Source organism: Saccoglossus kowalevskii, chromosome 1 (assembly GCF_978046115.1).
Source record: "Saccoglossus kowalevskii chromosome 1, keSacKowa6.1, whole genome shotgun sequence".
Lineage (NCBI taxonomy): Eukaryota > Metazoa > Hemichordata > Enteropneusta > Harrimaniidae > Saccoglossus > Saccoglossus kowalevskii.
This window is the reverse complement of record NC_140641.1, coordinates 28906003-28927134: the sequence shown is the minus strand read 5'-3', so window position 1 is coordinate 28927134 and position 21132 is coordinate 28906003. Positions and strand designations below refer to the sequence as shown.

General features: G+C 34.2%; 1 protein-coding gene across 2 annotated transcripts; it reads right to left on the bottom strand.

The window, feature by feature from the left end:
• Window positions 1-1472: 1472 nt before the first annotated feature.
• LOC100377141 (uncharacterized) lies at window positions 1473-19878 on the bottom strand. Of its 2 annotated transcripts, XM_085490921.1 has the most exons (11): window positions 19722-19878; window positions 13418-13569; window positions 11847-12035; window positions 10319-10434; window positions 8766-8864; window positions 7898-7963; window positions 7205-7285; window positions 6408-6515; window positions 4846-4941; window positions 2191-2301; window positions 1473-1803 (listed from the first exon to the last, which is right to left on the bottom strand). In XM_085490921.1, the coding sequence occupies exons 1-11, from the start codon at window positions 19739-19741 to the stop codon at window positions 1756-1758; spliced, it is 1086 nt and encodes a 361-aa protein (XP_085347047.1). In that variant the 5' UTR covers window positions 19742-19878; the 3' UTR covers window positions 1473-1755. The 2 variants fall into 2 exon arrangements, with proteins under 2 accessions (XP_085347047.1, XP_085347078.1); XM_085490952.1 differs by lacking the exon at window positions 13418-13569.
• Window positions 19879-21132: the final 1254 nt, after the last annotated feature.

Here is a 21132-nt window from a genome sequence, read left to right as displayed (position 1 = left end):
ACTTCAGTTACAGTGGTTTATTGCAATATCAATTACAGTAACACGACATATATAAAAATTAGCCATGGTGAGGTGCGCGCAAATAAAAAGATGTATTCTAGAGCAAAAACAATTATTCTAGCCCTCGCAGTTGTAATTACTAATAGTTATCGTACCCCTACGGGTATGTTGATGAAGTTGTAACCGAATGTTAGGTTTTCCTTCAGAATCACAGCGTACGTATGTTACGTAATTCCCTTTGTATACAAGAACGGGGCCAATGACGGGACTTGAAGTGTGACACAAGATATATCTATATATATTTTAGTAAACGAATTATTGTATTTCATCACAAATTACCTGCATACATTTGTAGCTCATTCAGTAGATTGGATTATTATTTAGACAAATCACCACAAACACTAGGGAAGTTTAAGAGAGAGAGAGAGAAAAAAACTTTACCAATTCACCGTTAATCACCGTTAAACACAAGAAGATGATTAATGGGATCATTCTGTATGGCAATTCTGCTTTTATTTCTATCTTGTGTATAATATAAGTAAAATTGAAAGGATTAAATCTCAAGCCGTATTATAGAGCTGTTGCACTACGAACTTATCCAAGCAAAATATGACCCTAAATAAAAAATACACCTAAATCAAAGACAATTGGATATTGTGATACATGTTATTACTAGGTGGTAGCTAATGAACCTAATTCCTAACATTTGTGTAATTTCCACTCTCTTCGTTTTTATATATGGGGATTGAAACAATAGAAGTACATGCATGTTCCCACTCAAGACATGTGTGGATAGAAAGAGTCTTTTATTTCTAACTAATAACTTTACCCTATAGAACAAATATGTCCAGCTATAGCGCTTATTCACACCTGCACCCAGTATATCAACTAATTTGTGTATCTTGCTTGGTTTAACAGTGCTATAATAGCAAACATAAACATAAATAACAATTGGATACCGATTGTAATATGAGTAATATTGAATAGAGACATTATAAAATATTGTTTGTTTATGATTATACATACTTACACGAGGTTTATTTCAAATATATTTATATAACTATGGGTCTAATTGTCGAATAATACCCAAAGTAAATGATCTAATTAAGAATGTGCATGCTTTCGATGGTGTAATACAACAAAGGTCTGCTGAGCCATCTCAAAGCTGGTAATTCAGAGTGCCACGAGTTTCGAAACTGTCTCTTGTGTTCCCAGATAACACCACCTGGTAAATCATGTATAGGCTGTACTGTGTTTGATGGGTCAGGAGTGTTTTGTAAAACTTAAGGGAAGTTTTATCTGACTGGTCTGCATGCGAGCAAACACTTTTTTTCTGTAATTTTGAAAACAAATAAAAGTAGTGTATTTTTTGACAGTTTGTTATAAATAAAATATCATTCACTCATAATACTGAGTGAAGTGTCATGTGTCATGAAGAGGAGGACATTAATTTGACTCAGTAGGTAGGTAGGTTTTATGTATATAATGTTATGGTTATTATTTTGATTTAGAAATAATTACAATTAGTATAAACAATGACACTTACAGTGTTCACTATGTTAATTGCCCCGTATAAAAATACATTTGCATATAGATATGCACATTGTAGTCATTCACACACGACTTGCATAACTTCACATTTTAAATCCTTGTAGGATTAACAACCATTTCGGGAGATATTTAGATACCTTCATTTTCACACTGTACATGTACATCTTTAGATGTATAAAAACATTGTAACTGCACTTTAATTTTCTACAGTGTCTTCAGTTTAGTAACACCAAGTTCAACAGCTATCTTATCCTGAAATGAAGTGAGAACGAAATACTGAAACTATAAATGAGCCACCTACACCCAACAATAAATGTGTTGAATGTTAGTCAATATACAAAGTATTCGCACGGAATAGACAATTAAATAATGTTTTATTATTCAAGTTATACAGTCCTTAAAAGGTTGTTCATTACTGACTAATATGGAAAATAATTTAAGTGATTGTCACAAATGGTTCTATTCAACGTATACAATGTGTGAAAAATGTTTGTCCACTTTAACCCTTTGAGTGCTAGTCAATTTGGTCGCCTTCCTTAAAATAAATGAGAAATTTTCTCCATTAAGATCAAAATTGAAGAGAAATTATTAAAAAAACAAAACATGCAAAATGAAATAAAATTAAGCTAAGTCACTTACTAAAGCATTAATAAGATTAATATGATATCTTAATCCGCCATCACGATCAACTTTTTTCATGTGAATTCTCTCTGGATCCCCTGCGATGAGTACTTCACTTTCACCTTCAGCCTAAATTAAACAACAAAAGGGTCAATGACATGGTGGGTGATATATTACCTAGTCATTGTACATGATACAGTTATTTTATTACTTTTTCAAAGTGATCTGTCATGGGATAAACACAATTCATAAGGGAAAATTCAAAAATAGGTCGGGTCATGAAATGCAAAACAGGTTTATATGTAGATGTAATATAACCTAATCCTGGGTAACTGTGCACTATATAAGTAAATATATGTTATGTTATGGCAGAAGCAGGCATGCAGAAGAAATAGCTATGTAATGCAGACATACCCAATGTATGTCAACTGGTAATCTTCTTGCATGCTGACAAATTGTGTGTCACAAACATCTGGCACCATGTGCCGTCAAGCTTGTTTTAAGTCTAACACAGTGTGTTAAATAATATATTGTGAACCCATCTGATGTGATTGCACTACAGTTTGACATTGATTTGAGCGTATCAGAAAATAATTTGCACACCCATGTTGAGGTAGGCCACAATCGTTAAATAGGCATACCTCACTAGAACCACTCAACTCCTCCCAGTAGAAATGCACGGCTGATATCATATCCAAGAGGCCTGTGCCTGTTGAACCATCATGCTGACTCCGATATATGTCTGATATTAACAGTATACTGATGGTAGAGGTGGAATGAGTGGAACTCTGATCTGTAAGTGAACCAGGAATGGTTCACCAGACTAGGCATCTTTGCACCTGGTTGTTACACTCAGGTCTAGAAAATTCTTTTGTAGATACTTAAAGTATGTATCTAATAGAAAATGCTACAAAGTTCTAGAGGACAGTGCATGTTGTACAAGAGCTTCCAATGATGTCACCATTCCCATCATGCATCATCATCATGATTTTGTGAGGTAGTATAAATTTGACACAACATCTAAGAAGCATACTGCCCGAACCTGTCAGGGTATTTGTATACAACTTTTTATGTGGTTATTACAATCACTATTTGAGTAATAGTTATTCCTTATTGAGATTGTGACATGTAAATTATGAGGCAGGGTGACAGAGTATATACTACTGAAGGTGTTCTGACATTATATGATGAGTATATGATGATGGTATCATGTACATCTGCATAAACACCTTCCCATTCCTGCAAACCTCAATAAAGTTTGGCAACATAAGTGGATAATATGATTTAAATATGCATAGTCAGATACAATGCTGCCATGAAATCATTTGGTCTGACACACTGTCTGATTTTTTTTTTAAATGTTTTTGTGCCAGGCGACATTTCCGGACATTGAATGTCACTTGTCTCATCTGACTTTTCTTTTTTTCTTTTTTGTAAGTGCAAATTGCAAGTGCTAATGCTGACACATTTCCTGTTTGGGACTACATGAAGGGCTGTGTGAGCATCTCCCTATCAAATGGCAATTTTAATGCGCTATCCTGGCATCAACACAAGCACCTGCGGACCTTAACCAGGGTTCCCCCAAAGTCAGATTCGTTAGTGAATGAATCTCGGCCAGTGGAATTGGCCTTCCCATTGAGTCTGTGGCACACTCACCCAGGGTAGGGGTCGACCCTTTTAATGTTCAGCCTAAGGTAGGATTTGAACTTGGGTCTACCGATCATGAGTCTGATGCGACAACCACTATGCTACCAGTGACCGTCTGATGATGTGTGTGATGACCGTAGGTTGGCGCTTGGATTGAGAGATTACAAGTCCCCTGATTCTTTTGTAACCAGAAGCAGGTGTGTGTTAAATCTAGGATTGATTGCTTGGCATATTGTTATTGTGCCCTTGAAAAACAACACTGCTGTCTCTGCCTGATCTTTGCCTCTTCTTCACCAGGTTCTTTGGTAACTGCCTGAATTGCAATGGGGTGGTAGCCAGAATGGTATACGATTTCCAAGATTTACATGATTGCATGAATTTGTCTACTAATAAGTCCACCACTTAGTCGCACAAAGTATTGTTGGTTCGTGTGGGAAAAATCCATGGCTTTAGCCACATCAGTCTGTGATGCTGAAAGCACAGTACCACTCATAACAATGATGATATTAGTCAGGTGGACAGATCACTAATTGCCTAATTCCATGATGTCTTCCGAGATGATGTCTTCAAAATCCTTGCTGTCCAACTGTCACTGTTGGCAGTGACTTTTTTCTCATGCCATAACAAGTCATAGAACGAGTGATCTTTGTGACGTCTGACATTAAATATTTATTACATGTTAGCAAGAAACGATGAATGTCATCACCACAAAGATCATGATGTTACCCAGAACAAGTACACAGCACACTAGAAGTTTCCTTTACTTGACCTGGTGTCAGCAACTCATGACCAGTATTGTGGCTTCTGAAACATTTGGGTCAGCTATTTTGAAAAAATGATTTATCTTTTTGCATTTTTAAAGATAAATTGAGCATTTTTTCAGTATGTTCCTCTGGTGATAGAGCTCTAAAATTTCAAAAGTGTGTATAGGCAACAACAAGTCTCCATGACCCTGCATCCATGCCTTAATAAGCATGTGTGAACATCTGAACCTACTTGTATATTACACTGCAAATATATACTTACCGGTTGTTGGCCTCTACAAATATCAATTAACGATTGCATTCTATCTGTAAATCCTGGTGCAAAGGATTCTGGATCAATGGCAACAAAACACTGACCCTATCAATCAAGCAACATATTAAATTATGTTCCCAAGAGTATATAGTCACATTATTGCTAAACCATATTTATATATTAATACATGAATTATTAATTTTAGTTTCCATGCTTATTGATTATTTATGAGACAGTTGGGATATATGCTTCAGACTGGGTTATGACAGATAACCTAGAAAAACAATGTTTTCCATGGAGTATACTAGAGTCTACTAAATATATAGTCATGTGATGTAAAACCTGTCAAAATAGTATCACAGTATTTAGAGATAATTATTTCTCAACAAAAAATGATCAACCCAGAGAACAATTGGCCAAACCAAGCTAAGGCATTATATATAAAAACATTTGAAACAAATAAGACAGCAAATGCAGCTGTTAATTGTTCTGATAGAATGTAGACAGAAACAATTCAAAGGAATGTGTATGAAGTAAGTGAGTATAAATAAATTTTATACACATGACCACACGATTATTATTTACAATGTTATTTACTACTGAAGAACATGCGCATTAATGTAAACTGGGAGCCCGGAGGGTTAACTTGATTGTGCTAGAAGTGTTGCATGTACATGTACCTCTCGAACATTATGTTTCTAACTACCATTAACTATCTCATTGTCATAAGTAGGTACATTTAGCTACCAATCTGGTTATACCGGTATATCCATAGCATGATTCAATATCATGGTTCTATCAACTATTTGTACTCACTTTGGAAATTTCAACATCAAAATTACAGAATAAGCACATGTGTTATGCTCACTTTAGTTTTTTTTGTTCACTACATTGCAAAATAGTCTGACACAAGTATTTCACTTGAAATGATAAAACTATGAGTATTCCTGCTACCAGTTACATTCAAAACTACTACCTAGTGTTTAAGATATTTTGTGCATTGTTTTCAATTTTATCAGTTATAGTGGAATTAACACTTCAGAAGAGAATTGGAGGTCAATGAGTTTTAAACTGATAAAAGAGGTATCCTCGGGGGCGGAGCTACGTCACGGACGTTCTACGTTGCTAAGACGTGCATATCTGTACCACGTATTTCTATGGGCTTTGTGCGCGCTGCTGTGGTGGAGCCGGTGAAAACTCGAGAAAACAACACAAACTCAACTTTGAAGTAATCCTGAACAACCAAATTCATATATGTTACACACGTAGGGATAATCTTGTTACACTGTTCAGGGGACTCTCATCAACCATCGCAAAGTACCGTTTTCTGTGAGTTTTTGGTCTTTGTTTTCACCGCGAGGGTTGCCAGGCGGTGGTAAATGCCCGGATGTCCGCCCCCGAGGATTGGTGAGACGCACAACCCAAATTAAATTGTTTGCATATTTCAGTGTACCTGGACAACACCAGTTAGTGTTTTAAAATATTCACACATTGCTAAAACTGCCCTGACTACCAGTTTATATGTGACTGCTACAAAGAAACCACATTAATTAAATAATCCAGATACTCACTAAATTTGCTACTCTGTCAGCATCCTTCCACCTTCTAATATTTGGACCAAAATCACCATTTCCTAAAATACCACAAAACATTTCTACCATCATAGCAAGACCATAACCCTGAAACATAACAATACATAGTATGTTACAGAGATATGACAGTTATCTCAATTTATTGATAGTAGTTACACTTGTTTCCATAGAAACAAATTAGTTAAAATGTTTTTAGGTCTAAATTTGTGTCCTTTATCTCACCACTTTTATTATCATGGGATAATACAGATAAGATACCAAAAAAAAAGCCAAAAAGTTTGAATCACAGAACAATATTTTGAAAAAATAAGAGCTAGAAATGTCATGTAAAATGAGAATTTTTCTAAATACTTTTCTATAAAATTATTCAATAATTTTACAATGCAATTTAATTTTACATTGACCTGGGCTGGATTGGACTATATAGGTATGATATAATGAATAATATGAAAGATAATTTACATCACTTTAATTATTACCTCCAACTCTCAATTAATACAAAAACTAGCCTATGTAATTAAATACATTTCAACTTATTATACTACAGTAGATCCCATGGGTAGATTCAGAATTTGATTACACTGGTTTGGTTCTTTGTAAAAAAAAATTAACCATAAATTTTTTTTTTTATAATTTATATTAATCTTCAGACGTTATAGTGTTTGTTTGAACCTAATGAACCAGCTCGGATCACCCCCCCCCACTACTACAAGTGTCTGCCTGCAATAATAATGAATCTAATAATTACCCATCCATAGTCTCCAAATGTATGTTACCTTATAACCTGAAGTTTCCTCACTGCCACCGAGTGGTAATAGCCCTCCTCCCTGTAAAACAGACTTTGAATCTGTGGTGATCTGGTGAAATAATAAAAACGTTTTTAACTAACTTTTCCCTCCCTAATATTTCAACAACCTATCAGCAATGTTGCCGGTATGAGTAATATTTATAATTTTACTACTAGTGAATTACATCATTGTTAAAACATATATAAATAAAGAATATTATTATTATACATCTGTCACTGTAACGCCATAGGTTACGTCATGTCGTAATTTTGCGGTATTTTACGGGGTATTTTCATCCTACCATATTAGCAAATGCGAATTCCAAATATGGATTGATTACACGCGTAAGTGTCCTCTAGTAATAAAAACAAACATGGCTGCCACAAGGGTTTGACCGGACTCCACACAAAAAAGTTTGCTGATTCTGTTCTAAACATTTTGGATTTTGGCATTCCCACGATGTATCATTGGAAGAAAAAGATGTATAACAATAATTAGGTTATTGCGTGTCTGTGGATACTCCTGCTGTACTGTCTTTGTGCATCCTTTGAGGTATCTCTGTAATAACCTCGTATTTTATTTGGTTGCTGATTACAACTGAACGTATCAAGTGTTATGACGAAAGCATTAAATACAATATTACATCCTAAATATTTAAATTAGATTTAAGGCAATTGTTACCTGTCCTGTGGAGTCTACACCCCATCCTTGAGGTATGCTCGTCTCTGCCCTATCTGCTATTTCAACCTACAAATATAGCCATTATATTATACATCAATCTTGTTAAATCTTGCAGTTGTTTACTGGTTTCCTGGGCCTTATATAATCCAATTTCAATCCTGCTAAACACATAAGACTTCATAAATTAATTAACACCCCATATATATGTACATAAAAATAATTTTATATATATCACCCAACAAAGTAATTAGATCTCTTTATTCCTAGCAACAAACACTTACTTGCTATACCCACACCAAACAATGCAAATCAAGTATTGGGATCACATAAAAACATGTGTGCCAAGTTTAAAGTCAATGGCTATCTTTCCATTGTAGTTATATTGTGAACATAAACATAAATAAATAACATAAAAACACAATTACTATAACATTTTGATCTGAAAATATGAATGGACATGTCAAGTCACATTTTTAATGGGGTTGACTAATTTCTCTTAGAACTACTGGTATATTTTATTATTAGCTATAGCCATTTCCTCCTGTAGTTATATAAACTCACACTGCGATCATGACCTTTGACCCCAAAATGTAGCAAAATCTTGTGAATCACATAATTGTGCAAATTTACACTGTACATATATAAATATTCAGTACTGCAGTGCACCCTACCTGCATGTAATAAATGTATGACTATGAATACTCTTATTAATTTATCAAGTATTCTGCAGCAATTTTAAAATTGATCATTCTATAATTGTGATAATTCTGAAATATCCAGTGTTCGATCCTGGTAATGAAAAATATGTCATCATCAAATATTTGTGTATCTAGCAGATCCAGTTTGTGTCTAAGTGTTATAAAGTTACCTTCCCTAAAGCTACTGCAGAGGTTGCCATATCCAGTACAAAACTATCCCCATCCTTGGCTGGAGCTGCACAAGTTATAGGGTTAGTACCCAACATGATCTGAATATAAATAACAGGCTTGTAGTCAGCATTTGAATGAGAATTATCAGGTGGAAATAAGAATAGAAAGAATTAAAACTTAATCATTTAATTTAGTCTCCAACATCTTAAAACTGTGGATTATACAAAAATGTCAATATCAACTAATAAAAAAACATTTTTTTATATTTTGAGGTCTCATATTAGTACACAACATCACCACAAAAAATGATATTCCATTGGAGAAGTTGATCCAACTGAGTATACATTGTATATATACTTTAATACTCTAAATGTGTTAGTCTATTATTTCAAAATTGGACTCACAAAGTAAATAAATCATTTTCAAAATTATTTGATTACAAATATGCATATAATTTGGAACCAGTGTTAATGCACACTGGACACAGTATTTAATCCCAACACCTATTGTTTTGCATAATGAGATTTTAGGATGAACTTTGGCATTTCATTCAACCACACACAGTCTTAATCCATCGCGTAGCTTGGGGATTAACACTGACTTTTGGCATTTTATCATTTGGCTTAAATAGCCACCTAAAACCTTAGCTATCAGTTCACTCTCGATTCTACATGAGTCCACATTGGTTCGTTCCAGAATTCAGCAAAAACACCAACCCACCCTGCTGTTGTCATTAACATGTGTAATTTTGTAACCTTTTAAGTCATACTGTACCATTTGGTACCCTTTGTTCTCAATTGTTTCTTTTATGAATAAAGTAAGGGGGTTGCCACCACAGGGCATGCAGGCTGACCCAGGTACCACGATGTCATTCCTTATGGCCTTGCGAGTCAAATCTGAGACTCCGGTCATGAGATAACCATCTATGACGCCTGCACGTACAGTCACTGCTGGTGGCAGGCTACGCCCAGGTACCACACTTTAGGTGCCTGATGATGTCAGTCACAGGCGACTTACATCATGAGGCAGGAACGCCAAGACGCCTGCCGGCGCGAGCTCATCCCTCCTCAATTTTTCGGCAACTCTTGTGTCTGTGTCTTTTATTGGGCATTAAACATGCGTAACGCCCTTGTAAAATTTCAAAATAGAGGGGTTACATACACATGGTCAGTGACAGTTCGTACACAGGTTGATTCACACTGTGGTATATATTATATATATCTAAAAAAGGAGGTATATTTCTACATTTATGTGATCCATGCAGGATACACAGATATAAACTACACCGAGTAAGTGTTCACTGTAATGATTTCATTTTTATTCTCAGGCACAATGGGGTAGACAATTGCACAGTATTGCAGTATCCATTGCACTACAATGAATTAAAATCACATCTCAATCAATCATACTGAATTCAATAATAAATTACAATAATTACTGATTCAATATATTATAGATTCATTTGCATGCATGTAATATTGAAATTACTTTTCTGTACTACATACATCTAGAGGAATTCAAGCCCCTCAATACAACATACACTTATACCCACCTTTCTAGCCCTGGTAGGAACCACAACTGGTGATGTATTAGTGAAGGCCATACCAATCATATCATGCTCCAACGCCATTAAACTGTAGTGTCCTGCTATACCAAAATGATTACTACCTATTGTAATACAAATGATAATAGTATATGTGATTAATGCGAGTTATTACAAGCAGCATAACATGGTTAAATGGTGCATGAGACAAATATTATAGAAATATTGACCCGGGCCATGATTTATATACAGATTTGTCGACCCAAAGTGAGCATATTGCATGCTCTCTGAGGGCTGACAAATCTTGACAGAGGCTTGGGTCCATATTTGTATTTATTATTATGCCAAAATACATTTTGTAAAAAGGCTGCATATATTGCAAGATATCTCCTGTCAAATTTACCAATGACAAAATGTTCTTCATTCACAAATAGCATGTTCCAATGGTTTGTATGTATTTATATTCCATAATCCCTTCTAATATTATTGTCACATTTAAGATTTGTGTTGGTATCAACTAGCTATGGGCGACTCAGTACATTTCAGTAGCCATGCCATTTACACAGATACAGTACAGTGTACACCTGCACACACAAAAAGAGCACAATCAGCATCTGTATTTTTTTGACATTATGTCGATTGAGACAATTTTACATATACCAACATGAATAAACCTGCAACAATAAAAAGTTGGTGAATAGGAGCCACTACTTGGTGTATCTATAATCAGTGTATGCTAGTTTCAGGGCTCATTTCATTCAATCATGATTGCAAGTACTATGTTTCAAATGCTGTATCACTTTTTGACATAATTTGTGGTGAAATAAATTAATTAATTAATTAATAAATAAATAAAAAAATTATTGCATTATGTACATAGAGTTTCTTTAAGTTCTTTAAGTTGAGTGAGTGAGTGAGTGAGTGAGTGAGTGAGTGAGTGAGTGAGTGAGTGAGTGAGTGAGTGAGTGAGTGAGTGAGTGAGTGAGTGAGTGAATGAGTGAATGAGTGAATGAATGATATCTTGAATGCAACCTCTACCTAAAGATAATATGCATCTTGATGTACATGTTTTCATATATTAAGTCTGCAGCACATTTCTGAGAACCAAAAATGTAGAAATACTTGTTTTTAAGCATGCATTATCTATGGGTATTCTAAATGTCCATGTCAGCCTTTGAATTTCAGTGAAAATGTCACTCATTTGATATTTTGAATCAGATCATTTGAATGATATACATGTGCCTCAAGTTTAACTGATACCATTTCTAGTGCATTTTAACAGCTAAAAAGGGTCATTAGTAACCCATCTTAAAACAGAATAGGCTCATATGCGTTATTGCGAGTGTAAAGTTGGAATAAAATTAGTCAAAAAAAAGCCATGTCTGTCTAGTATAGTAGGTGGATACAGACGGATGAAAGCAAAGTGGAAAATATAGTTTTTCTTCTTTAGACTTCTTCTGAATGGGAACTAATAACAATAACGAAATATGTACTAAGGGGTCTCTCTATTTAAATGGTGATATTACAACATACATACCATTTGCTACAACCCATCCAATACCAGCTTCTTTAGCTTTCTTAATGGCTAACTCCATACAGAATTTACCAACCACGGGTCCCAGCAAATTACAACCATCTACGTAACCTGTTGCTACATTCTCTTTGACTATAGACGGCTCTGTATCACTCACAGTGGTTTTCTTTTTAATGTCATCCAGGTAAACATCTATTAGGGAATAAATTTTAAAAAAGGTATTTTGTTAATTTGGTTTTGTTTTTCAATTAATATGAAATAATATGTTGCTTTTGTGTATATGTGTAAGCATTGTTCATTTAGGTATTAAAACATATCTCATAATAAACTAGATCCAGCCCAGTATGTTCCTGACATGATTTATAAAATGATCTAATATGTCAAGTAATCTACTTAAATAAATAAATATACATGCTATGTGCAGGTTCAACTCAGGAAGAGGGATGTTGTTTTGCAGTAACACACAGTAAGTTAAAATAGAAGTTTAAAACTTTAAAATCTGACAAATTGTTATTACAAGCAGTTTATGAATTAGAGGAATAAATAAGTAATTTTAAGGTTTCAGACTGAAATAGTACAATCTCATATCAGTTCATCCAGAATAGGACAATTAGTGATTAACTTAATACATGCCTTAGTATCAAATTTAGGTTAAACCTGACAAAGGGGCAGGTAACATGTAAATAAAAAACAAGCAGCCTCTTGGATGTGATAGCTTCGCTGTTAGCAATGCACATTTCAATTAAAGAACTGAGAGAGGTCTGCATGAGGTACATAATATGTGTAGTATCAAAGCAATCAGAGTTGCGGTTTTTAACAGGAAGTTTAAAATATCACTTTTTACCAAAAATGACAAAAATATTTACCAAAATTAGAGAATTAAAGATATCATCAAAAAATGAAAAAATCTGGTGTTCCACATGTAGTACCTATATATGTAATATCAAAACAATCAGAGTTGCGGTTTTTAACATGAAGTCCAAAAAATATCACTTTTTACCAAAAAAGACAAAAATATTCATCAAAATTAGAGAATTAAAGATATCATCACAAAATGAACAAATCTAAGAGAGATCTGCACAAGGTACACCAAAGCAATAAGAATTGTAGTTTTCAAGAAGTCGAAAAAGTACAAACTAGTTGACACGAACAACAACCACTCATATGATTACCTCCGCTCGACAAAGTCGACAGTGGAGTTAACAAAGGTCACCAGTTGGTTAATTTCAATCAAATCCCAAATTAAAGTGACACGAATCAGTAACCCACCATTAATGATGTCTATACTAAGTTTGAACAAAATTAGTTAAGACATGGCTGAGAAACTGTTGATCATGATGATGTGTTAAAATATTGAATTTTGATGTTTTTGGGACAAATGTTAAAAAAAATATCACATTGTGACTTGTACTTGTACCAACAAAAACAGACCAGGCATGTCTGAAAAATGATGATCTATGGATAAATGGTTCGACATAATCCAAAACATTTCCCATTTCTGTCTGTCATGTGATCTTATTTGTCAGGTGATATAATGTCAGATAATATAATATATATATATATTATATATATACCTAATCTATTTATTCCATGACTATAGTGCCCTCTATAGTCAGCTTTTACCAATACTTGGGCCAATGCAGCAGCATGGCTAGGTTTTGTACCAACAGATTGCATGCATCTTTCTATAAATGACCTGGCTTCATTCAAATCAACATATCTGTAACTATACACAAGAGAAAAATCATTATTATTATATATATTCCTTTCTGACAAAATATGCCATGTTGTGGTATTGACTGGGATATATATCTGAATCCTGCTTCTAAACTTAAGATTATATGATACTTCCAAGATGGCAGACATGTTTCAAAGTGCAGTACTGAAAAAGAATAAAAAGTGATATGTGGTGTAATAATCGGTGGTATAGTAATACATAGTGTAATAATAGGTAGTGTAATGATAGGTGGTATAATAATAGGTCTAATAAATTTAACATTCAGACACAAATAAGACAGTTTGTGGAATTAGGTAGGAAATGTTATTGGGCATTCTTAAACCTCCACTCATGGAATATATACATCGGATATCAATGCGAATTCTTGATTAGTTTTATGTAAATTTGATATTTAATATGCATGAAACCCACCAGGTTTATTTGAAATTCAATAAAACAGATATGCATGTAAACATTTACACAGAAAGGTAACCCGAACAAACATATGTTATGTGCATCATTCAACCCACAGATATTGAATCAGTAATGAATGTCATTTAAAGCAATGTGTGAAATGGGAGTCAACCAAAACAGAATGTCAGCCACATATCATTTGAGCATCATTAGTAATTATGTCATTAATTTATTATTCTACATTCATTTATTGTAATCAGAAACAAAACAATAAAAACAAGCCATGCAAGGCACAGTCCCGGTTCGTTATCGAATTTAAGATAATAGTTTTGTTTATAGTAAAAATAACTGGAATATAACCATGTCAGGAATAAGATTATGATGATGATTGTTCAACATTAAAATGATTGACATTTGTACTTGTCCACATTGAGAGATATTGCTTTGGAACAGCATTAATTAAAACAAAATCAGCCATTTTGAATACATGTATATATCTATAACATGATGTATAATGAATATATAAAATTTGAACATAGGGCCAACGTAGGATCGTACAGGGAAACAAGACGAGAATAAAATCTCGCAAAATTGATTTTTTTTTTTTTCAAAGGTATATATTACTTTTTATTATCTACTTTGTCGTATTCCTACAAAGTTTTGTTCTTTTCGCGATTATTTACGAAAAATTTATGATTTTTGTAACCCTGATGAGTCACTGTCACTGTGAAACTCAGGCCACTCACTAGCGAGTTCTGTTATCATGTTTACCCATGGTTTTGAATAAAAATTATACATTCACCGATAACGAGTTCGTTTTTTTGGATATGTTTTTGTGGATTTATCATGTGGAACGATTCTCCTGTTTACTATACAAGGAAGTAGTATGTCGTTCACAGACACTTCACCATAGTGAGACTGAGCATCACATCAGTTACATACAATTTAAAAATACGACTGAGATTATTAAAATAAATTAATTCATATTTTATGCCAGACCTATTTATGTTTTATAGTATTCATATTTAAGTAAATACATGATATTTATTGTGGTGGTGTATTTTCATAGATTTTCAAAATGAATCTACAAGTATAATTTTAAATTATATATTTTTTCCTGTTCACTGCGACTGATTTTATGAATTTAAGTTTGTAGTGTTAGTACCGGTAATATGTAATTACTGGCTTACATTGCAAGACTGCCTGGTTCTACTGCAAATGTTATAGTTATGCATGGTAATTTAAACCTGTAGTTTTGCTATTGCTTTAAGATGTCTATATGTTTGTTATATAATATTACTACATGTATAAATGAAATGATCACAAATACAATCTTTCACAATAAACAAATTACTATTTTGGTCTTTATTTAAGCCACATGCCCACATGCAAAATGAGCAAAAATATATTCAAACCTGCCACCAAATGCCACGAATATGTCTTGGACACCCCACTCCTAACACCCCCCCCCCCAGCAAAAGCAACGTGCTCTTTTCAGACTGCATCCGAACGGGGACTAAAAATAACTTCGCGTCATCTTGCTTACAGAGTTATTTTTTTGTCATTATTAGAAACCAGATGAAAGTCATGATGAAGTCATTTTTTCAGGCCTTACAAAACCCAAATGAACCATGCATGACATATCTACACAAGTAACTATGTCAATATTATGTATACATGTAAAATATACATTAAGTAAATGCCCCGATCATTTAAAGAACAGGTATTCATTATACGTACAATGAACATCTTTTCAAAATCACACACAAATTAAAACAGGTCATGTACACATCAGTTCAAGTCAAGCCTAATTTGCATAATTTATGTGGATAATTATATATTTACTTAGCAATTATTATAGGTAAAAGACAATACTATAGGTACGACTTGGATGAAATCACACATTCAACATGGAATCTAGCAACTGTTGTCACACATACATTCTAGAGTATATCTACTGGGTTTGATAATTTTTTACAATTTTTTAATAGGAATCTGACTACAGTAAGGATGAAACATAAATTTCTGGACCTGCCCATGGCAATGACACGATATGTTCTTTAACAAGTCATATCAATGACACAGTCACTGGTAGCATAGTGGTTGTCACATCAAGTTCAAGTCCTACCTTAGGCTGAAAATCAAATGTGGTTGACCTATAACCTTGGTGAGTGTGCCACAGACTCAATTTGTTCACTAACGAATGTGACTTTGCAGAAACCTTGGTTAAGATCCGCAGGTGCTTGTGTTCAACTGAGCCTGGTTGACATCAGCATAGCGCATCTAAATTGCCATTTGATAGAGAGACGGCTGCACAGCCCTGTCATGTAGTTCCAAACATGAATATGGCCTCTGTGGCAAAAATGCATTATGTGTCAGCACTAGCACTTGCAATTTGCATATACAAAAAAAAAGTCAGAAGAGACAACAGTGACATTCAATGTCAGAGACTGTTGTCGTGTACATAAAAACATTTAAAAAAAAAGAATGACACAGGCCTTACTAAATTTAGTAACTGTAAATTCTAAACAATGAAAGAGGTGGATAAATTATAATTAAATGAGTGTGAAAAATTCAGTATGGTAACTTTGTCCATAAACATGAACATAAACCATTCAGGCATTTTGAATCATGTATGTTGTTCATATCCAAAATCAGTTAAAGCATGTCTGAGAAATAGTTTAAGGAAAGCTGAAATAAAACATAAAACCAATGGCCTGCTAATCAACTAGTTTGAATAAAACCACAAAAATACAACTCATGTGCATTGTAAGTAAACCACCAAGTGTTTAATGATACCAAGTTTGAATGAAATTACCTCAGGCATTTTTGGGAAACAGTTCAATTTTGTTTGGTGTTTTGTGCAGTCTACCAAACGTTATTGAAAGAAAAAACAAATCAAAAGTACCAACTATGTATCCCATTATATATTGTCTTCGTACGTATACTTTCAACAGATTTGGCCACCAGTATGGTATGTCTGAGAAATAATTAAAGACATATGAACCCAATGTTGCCATCAATCAACCAGTTTGAAACAAATCTTGTGTGCACCAGTTAAACTCATGAAGTGTGATTCCATGTTTGAAATCGGTCAAGGCATGTTTTCGAAACTTATGCATAAATGTTCATTTTTTGTATATGGGTGAGAAAAATAGACACCAGTCAGGTGTAAGTTTGAATGAGATCGGCAAACGTATGGCTAAGAGACACTTGAATGCATGTTTAAAAATGATGTGGTTTATTGCTTTTTTTACCAAGAAAGTTTAGTAGTTCAACTAATTATGTCTTGAATTGACCAAATTTAAGCCAAATCTGTCAAAAAAATCCCTGAAAAATCTCTGGCCACCAGTTTGACATTTTGAATCAAATAAAGAAACTAAATGAGCTTCATTAGTAATTAATCATGAATGATGTTAATACTACAATTAATTTTGTGGTCACCTGTCAAGGTCAAAAAAATAAAAAAAATAAAATCAATGTACAAATGTGTCCACAACAACATACAGCCACCCCCATCCCGGGGAATAAACTATAATTGTACATAATGTTGTTAGGGTTTCAGACTGTGACTGGTTCTCTTAGGTAGACAACCAAGTAAAAGAGATTTATTGTGTTGCAACATGTGTGGCATAATAATTACAATTAATACAACGAAAGGATGTGTAAATCCTGTCTACCGGGGTTCTTATCAGTGTTTGTTCGTGTTTGTGTATACCCATCATTGGCTTAATGTCACTGTTGACGATAATAACAGACTACTAGTATTCTGTCTTGGTCTACTCACCTTTATTCAGTGTCACCCTTAAAAATGTCACATGTACCCAAACATAGTTAAATCTGGTGACCTTGCCCTTTGTTATATAATATCTCCTTTATCATAGTTTGTTTCAATATGAATATTAATTGTCACAATTAATTTTGAGTACAAACAAGTTTTAGGATTGAAACAGCAGTGGGAAAGCAGTCTACCAAAAGCCCTTGAATGATGTAAACATTGGTGTCTAATTCTTGGCACATATTAGGACCAAAATATCTCTTTACGAGAGAATTATTATTTATAGTCTGTTATGGGATATAATTCACATCACACATTGGGAGCAAAAAATCTGTTGGGGGGGGGGTATAATTCATATTTAGAGCAGAATAGTGACTCATATTTGAGACATAAAATTAGCATATCTCTGTGTGAGGGAGTAATATAATTCAGACACACATTGGGGGCAGCATATCTGCATGCAAGAGGGTTTAATATATGGCTCATATTGAGGGCTGAATAACTCTTTGAGGGAAGAGAGGTTTAATTCAGGGCACAAATAAGGAGCAGACTATAATTTTATGTTTTTCTCTACTAAAAGAAATCAACAGGTCTGGATTACAGTGTGAATAACATTTTGGTATACTTTTTGAAGAAAAAAAATGTATTAATTCAGGTATAGCAAAAACATTCGCATGGTATGGTTTTCATGAATTCAGACTTGAATCACAAATGTACGTCAATCTGTATTCAACTGGGATGCAAAAAAATCAAGAAAACATCACATGCTTAAAAATTGTTAGCTTAGAATGTAAATTTGAACAGACAAGGATTGCATTATTTTTGTTTTGATAACTTTGGACTGAACAGACATAATTTTCTATTGGCTTCAGATATCGATCTTGATCAAAAGTTTGGCATCCAAAGATTTATGGGTGCTTATATTGATTATCTGACAGCTTGTTTTCTGTAAAGAAGTTTATGCATTTTATTGATATGTTTGCAAATGTATATTAGCCTGTGCAACAATCCTCTCCATGAGTTGATCTAAGCATAGTCTAGTATTCCCATGGGATTTGAGAGATACACCAACAAAGATATTGACAAGTTAAATGATTTATTTCATTGAACAATGCATATTCCCACTGTGACCAGTGACCTCTGAATGTGCATCACCAGTAATTGGCCAAGTAGAAATTGTCAACATTTTTTATCAGATTGTTACTACTACTTTCTAAATTTGTGCATATTTCCAGATAGGATATCTGTCATTCACACTAAGGGAAGATTTTATACTGATAAATTAGCTAGGTAACTAAGTCTGATAAAGTTTAAAATAGAATTAGTAAATTTATTCTGCACACATTAACAATTATTAACAACGACGACGACAACAACAACGACAAAGACATACATTTTCCCCTTAATACACCTTTCCCTATCATTTTTAATGATACAGGCGAGGTAAAAATTGAACTAATATAATTTTTGTATAATGTATGGTATTCATACATCATGTATGTTTCATATATTTTTATGAACGATAATTTTGTTAGGATAAAGACAGCCTATTACTTAAAGGGTGATAGTCGTTGCGCCGCGCATGTGCGACATTTGTGTTGATAATCATTGCTTTTCCCACAATCCAATGCGCAAGTACGAGTTTTGCCCTGGGCGCAAAAAATTACCACCGGCGACTCTTTTGATATCTTCCAAATAACAAAACAAAATACCTAATTAAAGCTTGGTGACCTCTCAGTTTGTACTAGTTGGTGTACGCTACAGTCAAAATCGCCATCTTTGTTTATACGAGACCCATATCTCGCGCATGCCCGAAATGAGGACTACCGCCCTTTAATATTCATCCTTATCACCGATCCTGGCCATTGTACTATCCAGTTCATGAGGAGCGGAGATATACTGGTTCACTTCACTTGATTTATTTTCTTGTTTTGTTATTATCATTATATAACTAGTATATTTCACTTACCTCTCATCATGGTTGGCCATTTGACTGAAATCACGTTAACACATTTAACCTTAAACCTAGCACGGATGTGTTGAATATCTAAACAGGGATTAAATAATTCAACGACCCGATATACGACTACGAGTACTCCCCCTGTGCACAGGTCAACTTCAAACTCAAGAGCGCCGCTTGTGGTGACACGAGATGTTATTGTGTATGTAGCGCCCTCAGTTGGTTTCTCAGCACACATCTGTTGTTTTTGAGCTGTCCAAGTGTTGTTTGCAGGCCGAACACAAAACAGCAATTACTTAAACATGGTAAAATTCTAATATGGCCACTCAACATAGAAATAAATTATAATAATTAACCACTACACGATGGTACCTTAAGTCAATCATAATTATTATGAATATTTCTTGCAGGAGGCCGACCTCTCTAAAAGGAAAACATGAAGACATATGTACATTGTATATTTTAATATTTATAGGTGATTAATGAGACCAATATAGTGGCACAAACGTAATATAGTTATTATGGTTCTCCATATATTTCATACGTGTTTAGGTAATAAATAGGCTAATATAAAACCACTATTGAAGTGACCGGTTTGTCTTTAGCAAACACACTACGATGACAAAAAAATGCCTTTTTATAGACATCAGAGGCGCCAAAATAGTTTATACTAAGTTGTAAATAGTCCCTTGATGAGCAAGACCAACTTAAAAAAAATTCCATACGAATGAGACTAAGTCTTAACTTCATAAGGTGTTGAAATAATATTTACATGGCGCGATTTGTCATTTTTTGCCATTTTTCTATATCTTTTTTTCATGACGTCCACTTCAATTCATGTGAGATATTTTGCGAATCAAACGGTGTCTGGCATGAATCATACACGTACGATAAATGTCTAGTTTTGTGTGTTTCAGACTGCGTCCGGTTCTTTGTGGTATAGTCAACCAAGCGAGGGAGGTTATTGTGTCCCAACACGTGTGGCACAACAGTTACAATCGATACTGTACCAATGAAAAGATGTGTAAATCCTGTCTACCTGTGTGCATTCGTGTTTGTGTATAGCCACCATTGGCTTAATGTCACTGTTAGCGATAACAGCAGACTATTCCGTGTTGGTTCCGACATTGATTGACTATCGCTGAATATGGCTCACGAGAGATCGGCCTTATCACTCCTTATATTTAATATATCGTTCTGAACACCCTTTTTTGATAGTTTTATTCACTAACTGCAATTTAAACAGCGCAATACGGTGATGATAATACAGCGTTCAGTTGTGTAGAGTGCATCTCTCCGTGTCTTTACTATAATTTTGTGGACCCGACACGAGCTCGAGCCTGAATAAAACAAAATGCTTTTAGTTTGATTTCGTTTTTCAGCAACACATCAGTGCGTAGACGTAGAAAGCGACTTTAAA

What these genes read in the sequence shown, in the direction of transcription:
- LOC100377141 (XM_085490921.1), bottom strand. Translation starts at nt 19,741, where the DNA reads ATGGCCAACCATGATGAGAG. An exon ending in GTGTAGACTCCACAGGACAG is followed by an intron (nt 7,286 to 7,897) that starts GTAACAATTGCC and finishes TTATTTCACCAG; the next exon opens with ATCACCACAGATTCAAAGTC. An exon ending in CTGACAGAGTAGCAAATTTA is followed by an intron (nt 4,942 to 6,407) that starts GTGAGTATCTGG and finishes CTTGATTGATAG; the next exon opens with GGTCAGTGTTTTGTTGCCAT.